This window comes from Morus notabilis, unplaced genomic scaffold (genome assembly GCF_000414095.1).
Source record: "Morus notabilis unplaced genomic scaffold, ASM41409v2 Scaffold704, whole genome shotgun sequence".
Classification (NCBI taxonomy): Eukaryota; Viridiplantae; Streptophyta; class Magnoliopsida; order Rosales; family Moraceae; genus Morus; species Morus notabilis.
In genome coordinates this window covers 136,683-155,757 of record NW_010367902.1, presented here as the reverse complement: position 1 = coordinate 155,757, position 19,075 = coordinate 136,683, and the positions used below count along the sequence as shown (strand labels likewise).

Genomic DNA, 19,075 nt, shown 5'->3' with positions numbered 1-19,075 from the left:
AATAGCACAAATTAGAAATATCGATTTAATTTGAACGTGCAGAAATCGTATTTTTTTGGAGGAAGTGCAGAAATAATATTGAGTTCTGTGGAGCCGTATTTTTAAGGAGCGTTGGAGGCATCCTACACTTGGTGCACGTGTTTACTTCGCATTAAAGAGAGAGTAAAAATATGTACCCCTTCTCAACTAGTAATTTGTTATAAGAGTTTATCCGGCGCAACACAAATACATATAGAGAATAATAATAATAATAATAAATATATTGTCAATACTTCCATCGTCTTGATCGCAATTCATTGTTTATGGAATGTATATCAAATTTACTTAGATTTGCTTAACAAGTTCCTGTGCTATAAGTTAATGATGGTTTAATTATGTACACAGAAGTTGATAAAATTACTATTCTAAGTTTATTGACCAGATTAGATTGTTTTCCATTACAATATCCAATAGCCAAATAAACAATAACTATAAAGAGAATTAAGCCCATTTGTGAAGTGTATTTGAACCTTGATTCGAGTTTTGATTCAATTTTTTTGTGAGAGAATTATTGGTGAAAATTTCTTTTATTTAAATTTTTTATGAGAGAAAAACACTATAACAAAATTATAATTTGAGTTTTGAGTATGTACCAAACAATCCCGAACTATTTATTTTTCTTTTTAATTTTTGGTAACAAAAGTGAATTATGTGCTCTGTTTATTGTTGTATTTCCTTCTCATTGTTATTGTATATTAAAGATAAGGGTGTAATTCCATACAGGAAAGTGAAATGATTATATATATAATTCACAATCTGCATAACCAATGTGCTTGAAAGAAACGGGTCAAATTATCTATGCTATCTCAACCAGAAATGAAGATCGCAAATTATACTTTTGCATTTAAAAAAAAAAAAAAAAAAAAAAACAAAATTGTACCCCAAAAAAAAAAAAAAAAGAAGATAGCAAATTGTACTCCCTTCACGAGGGGGAAAAAGACAAGAATTCTTTTTGAAAGCTTAAACTAGTGCATTATCTGCCTGTTACTTGCGTTATCATGTTATATTAGAATCAATCTTTTTAAAACATAAACTGTTAGACACAGTCTAGTTTGGTCTAATAGTACTTGTAATTAGCTTATTATAGTTCCAATATTGCACCCTGTATAACCAAATTGATAAATTCAGTATTTTGTCTTACTATGAAAAAAAATCTTTAGAAAAGAATCTAAATACAACAACCAAATTGAACTATTCAGTATTTTGTCTTACTATGAAAAAAAAAAAAAAAAAAAAACCTTTAGAAAAGAATCTAAATACAATCTGCAGCTAAACAATGGAATAAAAATAACCGTATGAAATTTTTACTACGAAAAACAAACAAAACCTCTTCTGTTGATGGGATTTACCGGTATCTCTGTTAGCTAGGCAGTTATACATATGTCTATATGGTATTGCCCAGCCTTTTTCCTCAGCTCTATTTTCTTCTCTTTTTTCCCCCCCATTCAGATGGATTTCTTCAATGGAAAGTAGCAAAATCATGATTATCCTCTCTTGTGTCATGACTATCTTGAGGACTATTTAGCACAAAATGACTAGCAAAGAACTGGAAATACATTAGATTTAGACCCGCCAAAGCAGCCAAGAAGAAGTAGTAGTAATCAAGCCTGTTCTTGTTAAGGTCATGACCTCCCAACCAAGGGAATTTGCCACTCTTTCCTGTTACTGAGTGTACGACATTCACCACAATGGACCCCACATAACTTGCAATTGAGAGGCAAAGAAAAAAGATTGCCCCAGCAACAGTCCTCATATTCTCTCCCAATTGCATGGTGAGAAACTCCATTATGGCCACAGCAGCAAAAGCCTCGGTCAAGCCGGACAAGGAGAACTGCGGAATTAGCCAAAAAACACTTGCTGGTGAAATGAAGGACTCTTGCTTCAATGCCATGTTTCTGCGGTGAATCTCGACGAAACCGGATACTATCATGGCGAATATTGACATGACAATCCCAACCCTAATTCTCTGCCTCATTGACAACCTCTTGTCGCTTGACGAACCGGTTATTTTCCGCGCCTGCAGTAGGTAAATCCGCTCGTAGACGTAGATCCATATGGAGAGTGCAACCATTGACACAATGTTCATCCATCCTGGTGGGAACATGAAGTGGTTTTTCCCAATGGACCTGTCCATTTGCATTGCTTGGAGAATTCCAAATGTGTTGTTTTGGTCCATTGTCATTAGGGCAACAACTCCAGAAATCCCAACCGGCAAAACTGCGATTAAGCACTTCAATTGCTCAACTTGTTGCACGCTACATAGCCCCCATCCATTCTTGGCCGATCCTTGGCTGGTCAGCTCATCATGGCTTGTGATCACAGCAGCCTTGTCAAGACACCGAAACCTGTCGGTGCGAGGGAGTTTCTGCTCGGCCTCGGTCACCGGAGGATCATAAAAATCAGGCCCATCCATCCTAATTCCGCGTTTTCGGCAGGCTGCTGTGATCACCTTCAACATGTCTGAGAAGACACTGCCTTGGGGCTCTATGTTGATGTAGGTGTGGCGGCCGAGCAGGAAAATGGCGATGGAGAAGGCGAGGCAGGCGGTGGGGATTGCGAATCCTAGGGCCCAGCTGACATTGGTCTGGATGTACACAACACCAGTGAGGGCCACAATTAGGGCAACGGTGAAAGTGAAGTACCACCAGTTGAAGAAGCTCTCCAATTGAGCCCTCCCTTTCTCCGTCCTTGTGTCGAATTGGTCGGCACCGAATGCAATGTTGCAGGGCCTAATTCCGCCTGCTCCTATGGACAGCAGGCCAAGGCCTGAGAAGAGGATTCCCAGCTGCCAACTCTGCGGCACGTGCGAGCGTTCGGTTTCAGAATTTTGGTTCCAGGAGAGGGGTCTTAAGGAACTTATGCCTGCAGTTAGAGTCATGATCCCCATACCCTGAAAAAGGACATAGAGCAAATATACATTCATTTTCATGCTATAAGCTCGGCGAACTCAAACTCTGTCAAACTTTTGGTATCTTATTCTGTGTACAAATTAAATATAGTTTATGCTACATCATCTTTAGGAAAAAAAATATATATATATATGTATATATATATCAGTATTAAAAACTATATATACAAAAGTGACATTAATTAAACCATAAATAAGATGCAAAATTTGGCAGAAGACATAAGTTTTAAGGCTTCAAGAGTTAGAGTCTTTGCCAAAATTATGTTTTGGTAGACTTAAAAACCCTGGTGGATTTCATAATGTTCTTATAATGTAATAAAAGGTTCAAACTTTTGCTTATATCATCATATATAATTTGGAGGCTAAACTTAGGCTTCACGACTAATTACACAATTACAGTTATATATCTTGTTCCCTCCTTTTTTTTCCTTTTCTTTTTTATGAAACAATTATAACTGATTTTCATGAAAAGAGAAGGAATGTGAAAGAACAGTAATACTTGTGCCTTACTAATTTTTCTTCCAATATCTTCATAATCTAAACGGGCAAATAATTTTTTCTTTTGTTTTCTTTAAAAAAAAAAAAAGCAAGATGATGAATTTACCAGGAGAGAAGCAATGGCGCCGAAAAGGAGAGTGTAGAACTTTCCCAAGTATGCATCAGAGACAAAAGCACCAGCCAAAGATGAAATATTGGAAAATCCACTCCACACATTTGCCACCGTCACCAAAAATATTCCACTCAAATTGTATTTCGTGCTCAAATACACTGTTATATTTGCTATCAAGCTCATTGAAGCCAATTTCTCGAACGACTCGTTTCCTGATAATAAATAAAAAGAAAAAAAAATCAGCTTTTAAAAGAAAAAAAGACAAAACTAATTATATATTAAGATTTTTTTTTTCTTTATTCAATACCAAGAATGTATTTGATGGATTTCCACCCTCCAGCTTTTCTTTCTGCTGCAGTACCGGGACGAGACGGTATTGCGGAGTATTGATTCGCTAATGAAGAAGAAGAAGAATGGTAATTTTCTCCATTCTCCATTTCTGATCTCTCTCTTTCTCTCTCTTCTTTCTGTTCGATAGTTTTTAGTTATTTTCTTCTGTGTTTCTTCTAAGTATGTGTATAACTTGTAGAATAAACAGCTAATTTGAAGACTTAAAAAGAACGAGTGGAGTAGAGAAATGACGGACCGTGTTTTTGTTACAAACCAATTGGGGCCAAATTTTTTTTTACTGATAAACTGGTTTTGCAGTGTGATTTTTTTTGTTTTTTTTTTTTTGGTTAAATCGATGGCAACTTTGAATTCGTTTTAGAAAACAGGTCGTTTTGATTTTTTTTTTTGTTTTTTGTTTTTTTGAAGGGGACGTCGTCAGGTAGATTTCATGCAGAGACGCGTGGAAATATGCATGTTTTCCTCAACCAATTATAGTTGTGATTTTTGTGAGATTTCATCAGTTTAAGTTTCTTTTCTCGCGGCGTTGGATCCTAACTTTACGTGATTATTAATTTCATTGAAAATTATTTAAAGAAAATGGCTAAAGATAGGCTACTAGTGACAACATACCTGACAGTAGTGCATCATCTTACTGCATCACCATTATTATTATTATTATTATTGTTGTTATTTTCTACTGAAAAGGGGAATTGTTGATATTCTCATGCCCCTATCAAGCGTTTATAAAAGAAATTAATTAGTTCCACTGAATGGAATGGTTAATAGTCTTAAGAGTCCGTTTAGTTCGCTGATTTGAGTTTTTAATTTAAGTTGAGATGTGATTTTATGTGAGAGCTTTATACTATAACAAAAAAGTAAAATGTGACTATTTCTGAAAGCTTTTTACTGTAACAAAACTCGAATTCTAAATTCAAATCGGTGAAATATATGGGGCCTAAACATTTTTTTTTTTTATCCATTCACAACTTAGATTTTACTTGTCTACCACTAAACTCTTATACCCATCATGAGTGAGCATTATCACTTTTAAAGTTGAAACAAATTTAGGTAGTCCCTCACTATTAATATAGAGATTGTTGTAACCGCGAAGTAACTTTTCTTCATGGCAAGATATAACGTTATGTCAACGGAGGAGTGAGGACAACCGTGGTACCACATATATATCTTCCTTTTTTTCTCTTGAAATGGATAATTTTTAGTTTTTTTTTTTTCTCTCAAAAATCTTTTTTTGTTGTGTCTTTTTCTTAAGCTGTAAATATTTTGTGGAATATCCATAAAAATATCACCATATAATTGGATATTCAGATATATAAATTGCAAAGAAAAAAATGGATATTAATATTTTGTGGATACTATCCAAAAAGTATCGATATTTCAAATATACTTAATGGAAAAATTATCTTGAGTACTCCCTGTATTTGTATCGAGGATCCCGACTTACGGATATCATCTTGTAAATATTGATAAAATGTCGGCAACTTTATTGAAGTGCTCATAATTTCCTCTGGTAAACTTTAGGTGCGTAATTATCATTTTTAATTACGATTACTGCACGCTTGGAAAGTAAAAATAATAAGAATAATGCTAGGAACACTAACTTAAATACTAATTATTTATATCAACTGACGTGTCATGTGAGTTGTTATTTTTTATATTGGCGGTTGTTTAAAACATTACCATGTCAATTAATGATAGCAGATTGCTTGTACCAATAAAAAAATGAAAACTAACATACCATGTTAGTTAGTAGAATTTAAATTAGTGTCTCTAACATTACTCAAATGATAAATACATGCCTAAAATTATAAACATAATCATGATTAATATTTTGTAAGATTTATCAACTACAACTCATGCTGGCAGTATCCTAGCTTCGAATCTTAAGCTATGCAGTACTCCCATCTAGCAAATATTCAAACAGGGCGTTACCTAAATACATAAATACCTGTATACAAATTATAATTGTAGAATTTTATAGTTAGTGGTACGCCCAATTAATTTAGGATTAAGGTTTGTATTTGTTGTTGTTGTATATAGTGAGTGGTACAAATCAACATCTAGTATTTTTTTTTTTTTTTAATAAGAGTGTCCTGACTCTTATAATAAATATAGTTTCTTAATTATGGCTCATTACATATAGGGTTTTTTTTTCCTTAACATTCTTTTACGCTATACTTTAAGAGTGTCGAATAATTATATTCTATTTTTGACTGTTGTCCATTTATTTTCGATTGTAGTCCCAAGAGAACAGATGGAAAAGACTACTCGATCTTTGATTGAGTTTACTGGAGATTCAATCATCCCCTAGGGGATGATCAAGTTACCCATCACAGCGGGAAAGAAGCCCCGGTAGGCCACAGTGATGGCAAATTTGTGGTGATAAAAGGAGCGTCACCGTGTAATGCTAGGATTGGAAGGCCAACCCTTCGAGCGCTAAAAGCTGTCACGTCCATCTACCACCAAAAGATCAAGTTCCCAACTCTAAATAGGGTAGGAGAGATGAAGTGCAATCAGTACGAGTCGAGAGTTCATATTCAGATGTTGTGTATGACTACGACGGCCCCAGAAGGATAGAAATGCGAATGGTCAGTCAAGGAGCCGATTGATGAAGACATCGACCCAAGGGTCGAGAAGGAAGTTACAGGGTCATAGCTGGTTGAACAGCTGGAGGAAATCCAGGTAGATGAGAAGAAGCCAACGAGGGTTTTGAAGGTTGGTTCAACCTTTCCTCCAGCACTAAAGGAAGAGTTGGGAAATTTTTTGAAAAAGAACTTAGATGTATTCACGTGGACCTATGACGACATGGAAAGGATCGACCACAAAATATATGCCATTGTTTGAACATCGACCCTTCATTTCCACTAAAGCGCCAGAAGCATCGACCGATGAATTTAGAAATGTATGAGGCTTTGAAGGAAGAGATCGACAAGTTGATAAAAAAAATGACTTAATCTGGGAGGCCCACTATCCAGAGTGGATCTTAAACCAAGTGTTGGTCATAAAGCCCAATGGGAAGTGGAGAACATGCGTCAACTTCAACGACTTGAATAAAGCGTGTCCAAATGACAGTTTCCCACTTCCACGTATAGATTAATTGGTCGACGCTACGGTTGGGCATAATGGTTATAACTAGATTCTTATGCATCCAGTTGATGAAGAACACACCTCATTCATTATAGACCGAGGACTCTAATGCTACAAGGTAATGCCATTTGGTCTGAAATATGCAAGGGCTACCTACCAAAGACTCGTAAATAAGATGTTCGCCAAGTAGCTCGAAAAAATAATGGAAGTCTATGTTGACGACATGCTGGTGAAGAGTGCAAAGGCCAAGCAGCACGTTGAGAACTTGCGAGAGATATTCGACATATTGAGGAGATATCATATGAAGTTGAAGCTCTTGAAGTGTGTGTTTAGGGTCGACTCTGGAAAATTTCTGGGGTTCATGGTCAGCAATAGAGGAATAGAGGCAAACCCTGAAAAAATGAAGGCTCTACAAGACAAAGAGTCCCTCACAAAGCCAAAGGAGGTATATAAGCTGACAGGATGTGTCGCCGTCCTAAATAGGTTCATATCCAAAGCGACAGATAAATATATACCTTTCTTTGATACGATTAAGGGCAATAAACGTTTCGAGTGGACTCAACAATGTGAAGAGGCCTTTCAAAAGCTGAAAGAACATTTGGGTAAGCCTCCAATCCTTTCAAAGCTAACTCCATGTGAAAAGAAAGTTAAGCCTTTACCTCTCCGTTTCAGAGCATGCGGTGAGTTCAGTGTTGATCAAGGAAGAAGGAAAAGCTTAACTGCGAGTTTATTACGTGGGTAAGTGGCTTTTAGATGCTGAGACCAGAGATCTAGAGATGGAGAAGTTGGCCCTCGCCTTGGTAGTGACGTTAAGAAAGCTTCACCATTATTTCCATACGCATACAATAAAAGTGCCGACAAACCATCCCTTAAGACAGGTATTGCAAAAGCCTAAGACCTCTGGCCGACTACTAAAATGGTCAGTATAGCTGAGCCAATTCGACATTAATTACGCGCCGAGGACTACAATAAAAGGGCAAGCCTTGGCAGATTTTGTGGCGGAATTCTCTCACAGACTAGCAACAATGGAGGAAGTAGAGGGCAATGAGGTAACTAGATGGAAGCTTTATATGGATGGGTCCACAAATGAGAGTGGATCGGGGGCAGGAATAATGTTGATAAGTCTGGAAGGCCATAAAATCATAACGGCGATACGCTTCAAGTTCAATGCATCGAACAATGAAGCAGAGTATGAGGCGCTGATCACATGACTGAAGTTGGCAAGCCACTTAAGAGCCAAGAACATAAACATCTACAGCGATTCCCAGCTTGTAGTGAGCCAGATTAAGGAAGAGTACCAGACATAAACTTTAGTGTGATTTAATTTTAAAAATAAGAGTTCAAGTAAATATGTTGAAGAGTATAAACTAATATGTATTCAATATATATCATTGTTACACGATTAGCATGTTTTTAGTAGTTAATGTTTTTAATTGATTTCACATTACCATAACTAATTAGATTTTGAATAATAAGAGTGTATAATACCATATAAAAATATTAATTTGAACTTAAGTACACAATTAAATTACTTTAAAATTTCTTAGTCAAATGTTAAAATCTACGATCAAAAGTACATTTGGTCAGAGAAAATGATGTTTCGCAACTAAAATTTGGTTGCAAAAAGAGATTTTTTTTGTGACCAAACTGCTTTTTGGTCATAGAAAATATCTTTTTGCGATCAATTCTTACTTGGTCACTAATTCACTAAAAATTATTTTTTCATAAATTGCTTTTTTTTCATTTACTTTTATATTGCTAATTGATTCAAAATAGTAAAAATATATTTGAAAATAATCATTTATAACTTTGGCATGATTTAATTTTAAAAATAAGAGTTCAAGTAAATATGTTGAAGAGTATAAAGTAAAATGTGTTTGATATATGTCATAGTTACACGATTAGTTTGTTTTTTTGTAGATAATGTTTCTAATTGATTTCAAATTACCATAACTAATTATTTTTTGCCACTAAATTATTATTTGTTCGCTAATTCTCTTAAAATTGTTTTTTTAACATTTTGTTTTTTTTTCTTATCTTATATTATTATTGTTTTGCTAATTGATTCAAAAACGTGAAAGCCTATTTTAAAAAGATGTTATATGGCTTTGGTGTGATTGAATTTTAAAAATAAGAGTTTAAGTAAAATTGTTAAAGAGTGTTGAATAGTAAGTATTCAAAAGAACTGTAGATCAAACTTTTGTCGTAGAAGGTCTCCATCTGTGACCAAAACTAAATCTGGTCGCTAACTCTCTTAAAAGTATTTATTGTATTATTTATTGTTTATTTTTATATTTTTATTATATTGCTCATTTATTGAATTAATTGAAAAAAAAATTTAATTGATTAAAATTCTTTTAAATCAGTAAGTATAATTTTCTTACGATTTTAATTTTTTTTAAAAAGCAATTAGGTAGAGATTAGATTAATATTTTAAATCAGTAAGTTATGGGCTTATGGCTAATTGATTCTGCGACCAAAATAATTGGTCGTCGCTGTACTCATTTTCAGCGAAATTTTAAGGCGCCGTGCGGTTAGTGCTTTTTTTTTTTTTCTTTTTGTGAGGGAAAATTTTGAAGTGGCCTTTTATTTTTTATTCTTTCTTTTTACATTTCAACTCGAATTAAAATTAGAGTTAAATACCCCATTTTCAAAAACAGCCACTCTGCAACAGTACCTCAAACTTTATTGGAGATTGTGCACTGCTGAATACTAAACTTCAATTTCAAATTCTAACTTAGCACCTCGTTTAGTTTGTTGATATGAGTTTTTAATTTAAGTTAAGATATAATTTTTTGTGAGAATTTTTAACTGTAGTAAAATTAAAATTAAAAACTCGAATCGCCTATAATCCAAATCACCAACATTTTAAACAGTAATTTTATGATTATTCAAAATTTATCTAAACTTTCAGTGTCGGAAAACGCTTGAGGAGATTTTTCGGGCGGAGCTGGAGAAGAAGAAAAGCCAAGAGGTTAAGGAGACTAACGATTTGATGGATGGTCTGATGCAAATTGAAGATGATGAAGGGAAAAAATTGAGTGACAAAGAGGTGATAGATAACATTTTCACTCTTATTGTTGCTGGATATCAATCCACAGTACTCGCTTCAACATGCGCCATTTATTTTCTTTGTAAATACCCGAACGTCCTTAACAAACTACGGGTATTTTTGCCTTCCTTTTTTTTTTTTTTTGGTTTTGTCTTAACTACCCCCAAGTTATAATTCATAATAGAGAGATCATAGAGAAATTAATTAGCTCATATAGTGCTAATTAATTTGATATTCATTATAAGAATCTTTTATATGACTGCATGCCCGGAGGAAAATATTGCTACAAGACAGTCGAAGGCAGCCGGAGACTTCCTCACAAGTGATGATGTTTTCAGAATGCAATACACAAGGAATGTTCGTACACACATACATCTATATATATATGTGTGTGTGTGTGTGTATAAACATACATACACACAGATATATATATATATATATTGTGACGTATAAGTTTAGGGTAGTAATTGTGGCTAATTAATTATTATCATACAGGTGGTGGAAGAAACCCTAAGAATGGCTAACCTTTCACGTTTCCTTTTCCGTTTGGCTACTAAGGAAGTTGAATATAAAGGTATGTAGTTATTCATTCACCAACAAATAAAATATTATAAAACGTAGTTAATCACGTGCGGAAGCTAAGAATATTGGTTTAATTTAGATTATTGAAAATACTAAAATGGATTCTATACCATCTTTTCCTCAAAAAAGAGAGAGTAAAAAAGGGGATTCTATACTAGTGAAAATTTTGCGTGTGTACCTGTTGCGGTAAAACACACCCTATATATGCCTAAAACACAATAAAAAAGATTTAAATTGAAATATAAACTAAACACAAACAAAAATATATATATAAAGATTTACGCAATTAAAAAAAAATGGTCTATATGTCTCGGAAACTGCAGTACTATAGTATACATCAAGGCCGGCCAACTATAAAAAAATAAATAAATAAATAAATGAAAAGAATGAATATTAAGTTAACTCCATTTTTGCATTAAGCTCCTGTTATTCCTCAGTAGTAGCATAGTAGAGCGGTCAATTGTTAACTGGTCGTAAGTTCGAATCCTGTTTCGAGAGATTTGACTTATTTCAAGATAAATAATTGAGAAAAAAAGGTTCACTTTGACTCTTAAAACCTGTTACGTGTGATCTTGTTTCCATTGTTTTCTATCTCATCATATCACATTTTGATTTGCGATGTTTGAGAATCACCATCAATATCTCGGCATAGGTTCAGTTTTAGACTTCTCAAGACCTTTTTAATTTCCATTAGCGGCGGCAATAGGAGAATTAAGTCGTTACGCATGCGTCTTTTTCACTTTCGGACGAGGCCGAGCAAATTTGATCCCAATCCATATATTTGCACGAGCAATTCTGTGAAGCTTCGTAGCCTGAACTGTATTCTCATGATCCTATGTGTCTTATCTAGAGTCTTTTTTTTTTTTTTTTCATTTTATAGTTTCTAATTTATGAAATTAGAAATGACAGTTAGGGATGTACATCAGTCGATTGCTAACCAAATTTTTCGGTTCAGTGACTGGCTGGAGCCATTGGTTTCTTCTCATTTCTAAGAAATCAACTATCGAATCATGAGAAATAATGAACATTGATCGAAAATGGTCAGTTTTCGTTGGTCACTACCTCTCAGCAGCTAGGAGAAGAATGGTTGAAGGAGGAGGAATGCCAAAAAAGAAGAAAAAGAACACTAGAGGAGAAGAAGAAGAATGCCCATTTAGGTCAGTTTCATTCACCAAAATAGAAAATCGTTTATCGATTGCCTATTCATGGGTGGTTTGATTCACTGGCTGATGGTGTTGGCGATTGCCCTTCATTGGTTTCTAAAGTCAATTTGCGTTCTGGTGTCGATTTCAGTTAATTTGACAAGCCCTAATGAGAGGTGCCTTTCTACCACCACTCATCGTTCATTTATCAGAAATAAGTTTGGATTAGAAAACAAAGAATTTCAGATGATTTGGAGCACTGATTATCTCTATACGAATCAATACTCTACAAAATGAAGGTTGTGCTAGATAGCACTGTACCGGCCTACGATTATAGGCGGGAAATGGAGAATAGTTTCACTAAAAACTTCAACGTTACACACTCTACAACCTCCCTTAATTCTGTTATTTACGAAAAATGATTCTCTTACATCCTTTGTCTATCTTATGTTTGCTTTCTTGTGTAACATTAGAGAAAATGGAGGACTGAACAATAAGTAAAGATTAATATTTTCATAATTGTCCCATGAATTTTGTACCATGTTTCAACATGCCCCCAAATTTTGAAAAGTGTTCATTTCACTCTTTACAAAACTAACAAAATGATAATGCAACATCGTTTAAATTTTTATAAATGCCCTCTAAACTATTAATTTTAAGTCAATTTGCCCCGTAAATGATTGCTTCTGTGTCAAGTTGCTCATTGATTTTTTACAAAAATTACATGGTAAGTTGACACAAAATTAATAGTTTAGGGGTATTTAAGAAATAACATTACTAAATATAATTAGTACCTCAAAGCATGAAATGAACCTTTTTCAAAACTTCTTGGACATGTTAAAACAGGTTACAAATTTTGTGGACATTGATGAAACGAATCCTAAAATAAATGCTAAATATAATTAAAGACTGCAACTTGACGAAATAAGACAAATTTAAGGTTACATTTACCTTATAAATTAAGTGCAACTATATATGATCAGAAGGTGTTAGCTTATACACACATTTCAAGTGCAACTATATATATAGTAATATCTCAATTATACACACATTTCAAACTTTTGCAGGCTTTAAAATACCGAAACATTGGAAAGTAATGGTGTGGATCCGCTATATATGTCCACACGAACCCAAACAATTTTGAGGATCCCATGTGCTTCAACCCAGATCTGGAACGTGAGCCTACTAGCTTATTATCTTATCTTTTGACAAATTAAAGAAACAAATAAATAACTCTATTTTCTTATTTAATAAATAGTCAAATCTGTCGATAATGAAGTAAATGGTTGGATTTATCTGTGAATATGAGATTTATAAATTATTGTATCTGTTCAGTAATCTCAATTTGTGTGTACCATTAATCAGCAATCAGTTGAGCCAGGGACATTCCAAGTATTTGGAGGAGGACCGAGAATATGTGCAGGGATCATGCTTGCTAAGATGCAACTCTCACTGTTTCTGCATCATTTGTCCACAGAATACAAGTGAGAATCAAACCTACTTTCACTGATTGATTAAGGATAGTAATATTTAACTTGCAAGATGTACGCGGGCGCGCTTTTTTCTTCTTCTTTTTTTCATTGCGCTGACGCGTGTTTAAATATATAGATTTGTACATTAGTAGGAGATATTTAAGGCAGGTCTTCACAAAATAAACGATTTTAACTGTTAGTTCTTGATCAAAAACTGTCTATTCAATATATATATATATATATATATATATATATATATTTCTCAATTTGAAGTGATTCTAACCCCATCAAACAGACAAACGCAAGCATGAGGTACGATTTATTAGTATTCATAGATTTCACTTATAATTTTGCTTAGCTTCTTGGTAGATGGGTTGTTTTTCTTTTTCGGCTAAATATGTTGAATCCGAAAATAATTGATTTTCAGGTGGGAATTGCTTAATCAAGATCCAAAGATTGTTTATCTTCCAGTACCAGGGCCAGCAGATGGTGTTGAGGTTGCATTTAGCAAAATTTAAAGTACTACAGAAATCTCTCATTCAAGACTTCAACGCTATTATTGGAGTTTTCCTTACTCCAAATTTGTATATATATATATATATATATATGTATACACACACATATATACACATATACATATATAACTATGTATATGCCAAATAAGAAAACTTGATGATGCCAGCGCTGATTGACAATTTCTCCGGCTTTTTACCAGTCCAGTTGCTGTAACTCATACAATTGTTGCACATCAAGGCGTACAAAGCTTATTTTTCTTTTTATACACTGTTTTGGATTTATTTAAGAAATATACTTTCAATTTCAAAATATACTTTCAGTCTTTTGTCTCAATAAATATATCCTCCACATTGCATTTTAATGAATTAACTCATACATTTTTTTATTAACACTCGATTTTGATTTTGAAAATGTCCAAAATAACCTTAAAAAAAGCTAAAAATAAAAATCTTTAAATCAAAAATAAAATCGAAACGAAACAAAAAATAATAGATTTCATTTTCTAGAATTTTTTTACCCTTTTTTTCTATTTGAGGATATTTTGGACATTTTTAGGTCAAAATCGAGTGTAGATCAAGGGGGGTGTGAATTTATCTACTGAATATTGTATGGTATATATATATATATATTGATGAGATAAAAGTATCAAGGTATACGTTTTTGAATAAATCTAAAACACAGAATGCAAAAAGATAAATAACATGAAATAAAATGAAATAAAATGATTATAAATAATGAACGACGCCAAAACTGATTAAACGACTGTACAAGGAATGAGCGGCAAGGTAAATGAAACCACTATATCAATGAAAAAAAGACGAAGAAAACAAGACTAAAACAAAACAGAAAACGACAATTTAAAAAAATGAACGACGATATTAGATGAGAAACCCATGACATAAAATGAAAATGCAATAAAACAAAACGACGATAAAAGTAGAAACTTGAATGAAATTGAAAACGAATCAAAGACAATTAGAGAAATGGAAAGAAAAATGATGATGAAAAGAAACCACAACAAAATGGAAAACGAAAATTAAGAAACGGACGGCAAAATATGAAAGAAAACGACAATATGGAATAAACGAAACAAATCAAAAAAAAAAAGACAGTAAACATAAAACGACAACAATATAGATAAACAATAACCAATGAAATAAACTACAATAATTGAGCAAAGAAGAACAAATAAACGACAAGTTAACTGATGTGTATTTAACTTGCCAATCAAAAAAAAAAAAAAAGCCTTCAGTTATATTTGTTAACTATTAAACTGCAATTATAATAAATTTAGAAAATTTGAGGTTCCTATCAATATTATTTTTCCTGAATTTACTTTTTCTATGAAAGTAAAGCTGAACTTTGTGACAAGCAAAAAGAAAAGCAGTATTTTTTTTTTTCTTGATAAGTAAGGAAAGATATATTGCAGAATATAACACCTCATAACAAGACAAGGGAGCGAGGTTCGAAACTTCTGAAGCAGAATTTACGCCATGGAGTTAGCTGCCAATCACAACGCGGCACCGACTTTTATTATTCTCTTTTATTTTTGGATAAGTTACTCCTTTTTTTTTCTTTTTTTTTTTTCGGATAACTCGTGTAGTTGCTAAGGATTTTAGTCAAAATCAGACCGCCCCTGGATTGTTCTAGAAGCAAAGGAATTGTATACACGGTCGTACTTATTTACTATAATGCCCTTTCCACTTTTATCATTATTAAATACAATCATTTGAGTTTTCAACGGAAAAAAGATTGTTTCACTCGTGTCTCTTAATATTTATTGTCATTATCAATTTACTTTATAAACTTTAAAAATTTTTGCTTTATCCCCTCAACTGTAAGGGCCTGTTCGGCAAATTTATTTTTGAGTAAAAAATTTAAAAAAAAATAACTCGAGTTATAACTTTATTCGAGTTTATATTTTTTTAAGTTTGAACTCGAGTTTTAGACTAAAACTCGAGTTCAAATTTTTCCTTTAACTCGAGTTCATAAAATCAAACTCAAGTTAATAAACAGTATTTTTTCTATTCTTAAAAATGCTATAACTTTTTCGTTTTAATTCTGATTGAGATGATTTTTTTTCTATGCGTTGACAACGAAAAGACTAATAAAACTAGACCCATATACCCTATTAAAATTTTTCATCAGCATTGAGTTTTTATTAAAATACTATCTAAATACAAATTTAAGTTTTGACTTACTCAAACACAAACTCAAAAAAATTCTTATCTCAAACCATAACTCAAATGTACATAACCAAACACAAACTCAAGTTACAACTTCAACTCAAGTTATCACTCAAACTCAACTCAAAATCTATACTCAAATTACATAACTCAAAAATGTCAAAAGAACATGCCCTAAATTATTTTCACTTAACTCATTTTGTTATAATTTTTATTAAAACAGATAAAAAAAGAGTAATCAATCACGTAGAGTCCGATTAGTATGATGGTTCAAATCATGATTGTTTGAAACTTAGAATTTAAACCATGAATGTTGGATTTCAACCATATGTGGTATGAATCAGGGGATCAAACCGGCCAAACTAAGAGTTTTTTTTAGGGTTCAGCTGAGCTAAAACATCAATACATTAGGGTTCAAATCAAGTTTAAACAAAACATGAGTTTTGTTAAGCTGAGTTCAAACTAGTTTTTTGTTTTTGCATATAAACACTAGTTTAAATCAGAACCTGGATTCAAACAAACAAATCATACCAAACAAACAAATTATACCAAATAAGAGCGTAGTCTTTCTGCTTAAATTTTTATTAAAAACTAGATAAAAACTAACATAATCACACTTAATTCTCTCTTTTTCATCTAATTTTAACACAAAAAAAAAAAAAAAAACTATACTCATGTGAGTCGTAACTCATAAATATTACCCGAATCTTAAGCCATAAGTTTTTTCCACAAAAAATTATTTTAAAAAAATGCGGCCATAAGTTTCAACATTCACGCTGTTCCAAACCCTTCTAGAAGATGAGAAGGACACGCCAAAAATCTTTTTCCCACTTTTCTTCCTTAAAGATACAAGGGTATTGTAGTCAACCAAAGGAAAAAAAAAAAAGGAAAATTGTTGGATATTTCGTGATATGCATCCGGTTCAATTACTATAAATACGCTTAGTCAGCTAATTTGCATCATAACTTTGCTCTCTCAGACCCCGTAGACCAATTCCAAATATCTGCAAATCATCTCTCTCCGTCGAGAAAATCTTCCAAATTTTCTCGAGAAAATTAATCTTGGATGAGTATTATGGCAACAAACGGCTCGTCGTATGAAACATCGTGGGCGGACCAGTGGGACAACAATCCCGACCCGGTTTACGACGCCAAGAAAAGCAGCACCGGCAACGGCGGAGCCGCCGTCAAGTACAAGCAGAAGGTCGGCGAAGGCTTCGTAAAGACGAAAGCGGTGGCTTCCACCGGCGTCAAGAAGGTCAAGGAAGGCACATCCATGGGGTTCCAATGGATCAAAGACAAATACCACAAGACCACGCAAAAGCACTAATATAAGTATAGATATTATATATATATATATATATACACACATGTGTGTTTGTGTGTGTATATATCTATACGAACATATATGTTTATGTGTGTATATGATCATCTCTTGTTCTTTGTTTTTTTTGTTTTTGTTTTTTTTTTATAGGAGGAGTTCTTGTTTGATCTTCTTTGTTATTGTACATGGCGATCGAAGCGATATGATCTTAGATGTCGTTGGATTATATCTTTCTGGTTTCTTTGAATTTATTTATTTTTTTTAGATTTAATTTGAATTTATTTGTTTTATTGTACGATGTATAATAATACTGGTAACGACCCTGATTTTCACGTTGTAATAACGTTAGTTTCCTTCTATTATTATATTTTCTATTTCTACATATTTGATGGACAATCATATTTATTCTTTTCTTGATCTTTTTTTTTTTGTGCGTGTTTCTGTATGTATTCCTTTCTTCTCTAAAAGGAAACGCGGTTTGTGCATTTAATTCGATAATATAATTATATGGCAACAGCTTTTATGAAAAAAGAAAATTACGTTCAGCGGGGATGATTAATTGATTATGTTACCGTTCCTGGCTGGATGTCTAGAGTTATATTTTTTATTTTTAGAATTTTTTTAAATTTTTTTACTTACTAAATATGTCCTTTAATTGAACATCATTTTTTTAGAATAATTTTAATTTTTTTCTTACGAAATGTGTCCTTTAATTGATCCAAAATTGATGACTATGAGCAAATTGACTACAATAAAATATACAAATAATAAATAGGAAAGACAAAGTTTAGCATTAACTGGCAACTATCACAACAGGTTAGGATAAGCGGCCCCGAGGGAACCTTCCATTAAAATAATAATAATAATAATAATAATAATCCTTAAGGTGGAAAAGACGTCGAAACAAACGACTAAAAAGGGCTAAACGATACAGCCAAGTGACAAGACACAGTGAGAACCACAATAGCTTTTTTTGGTATTATTTTTTCCTCTCAAAATCAAAATCAGTTTCTATTTATACCAAAAATTGATTTTAATATTTAATAAATCTTTTTAAAAATATTTTTTAATAATTTTTTTAAAAATTTACAGCTAAAATTAAAAGCAGTCTACAGACAACTTTAATTTTTAAATTGTCTGAGAATCAACATAATACAATTAATAAAACTTTCATAATACCCATAATATCTTTAGTAAAATTTATAATTTATAATTTTCTCAATTTAAAATTCAGACTCGTAATATAATAGAATATAAAAATAATATTGTAATAAATAATATCATAATTATATTAATAACTCTAATATTATTATTTTATCATATAATATGATATTATAATTATAATATAATTATGATATGATATTATAATTATAATATAAGTATAATATGATATTGTAATTATTATTTTATAATACATTATATATTATATTGTATTGATATAATTATGTTTATTATATTAATAATATGATAATAATATTATTACATTATATTATATTGATAAAATTATATTTATTATATTAATAATATAATAATATAATAATTAAATATTAATATAATCTTATAATTCTAATATTACTTTATGATCATATAATATATTCATTATAATATATTTGTTTAATATAATATAAAAACTGATTATATAATATAATATATTATAATATAATATAGTTGTAATTTTTAATTATATTATAATTGAAATATTAATATTTCTTATGTAATATTATAATATGTTTAATAATATTATTATTATATTAACTATTTTAATAATATTATTATATTCTATATCATAGTTATATAATATGTTATTTAA

At 32.0% G+C, this 19,075-nt stretch overlaps 2 protein-coding genes and 1 pseudogene across 2 annotated transcripts; 2 read left to right on the top strand and 1 right to left on the bottom strand.

Moving 5' to 3' along the window:
* Positions 1-1,365: 1,365 nt before the first annotated feature.
* LOC21388245 (protein NRT1/ PTR FAMILY 2.8) lies at positions 1,366-3,994 on the bottom strand. The gene is made up of 3 exons (XM_010113675.2): positions 3,865-3,994; positions 3,552-3,769; positions 1,366-2,929 (listed from the first exon to the last, which is right to left on the bottom strand). The coding sequence occupies exons 1-3, from the start codon at positions 3,992-3,994 to the stop codon at positions 1,499-1,501; spliced, it is 1,779 nt and encodes a 592-aa protein (XP_010111977.1). The 3' UTR covers positions 1,366-1,498.
* Positions 3,995-7,194: 3,200 nt separating this feature from the next.
* On the top strand, positions 7,195-13,758 carry LOC21388244 (annotated as a pseudogene).
* A 3,131-nt stretch (positions 13,759-16,889) lies between these two features.
* On the top strand, positions 16,890-17,605 carry LOC21388243. Its single transcript, XM_010113673.2, has one exon. The coding sequence runs from the start codon at positions 17,008-17,010 to the stop codon at positions 17,269-17,271; it is 264 nt and encodes an 87-aa protein (XP_010111975.2). The 5' UTR covers positions 16,890-17,007; the 3' UTR covers positions 17,272-17,605.
* Positions 17,606-19,075: the final 1,470 nt, after the last annotated feature.

Bases quoted from the DNA above. Each gene is read 5' to 3' on its own strand.
- LOC21388245 (XM_010113675.2), bottom strand. From the start codon at position 3,994: ATGGAGAATGGAGAAAATTACCATTCTTCTTCTTCTTCATTAGCGAAT. The intron at 3,770-3,864 runs GTATTGAATAAA...ATTTATTATCAG, and splicing joins ATCCATCAAATACATTCTTG to GAAACGAGTCGTTCGAGAAA. The intron at 2,930-3,551 runs GTAAATTCATCA...GTCCTTTTTCAG, and splicing joins GCGCCATTGCTTCTCTCCTG to GGTATGGGGATCATGACTCT.
- LOC21388243 (XM_010113673.2), top strand. From the start codon at position 17,008: ATGAGTATTATGGCAACAAACGGCTCGTCGTATGAAACATCGTGGGCG.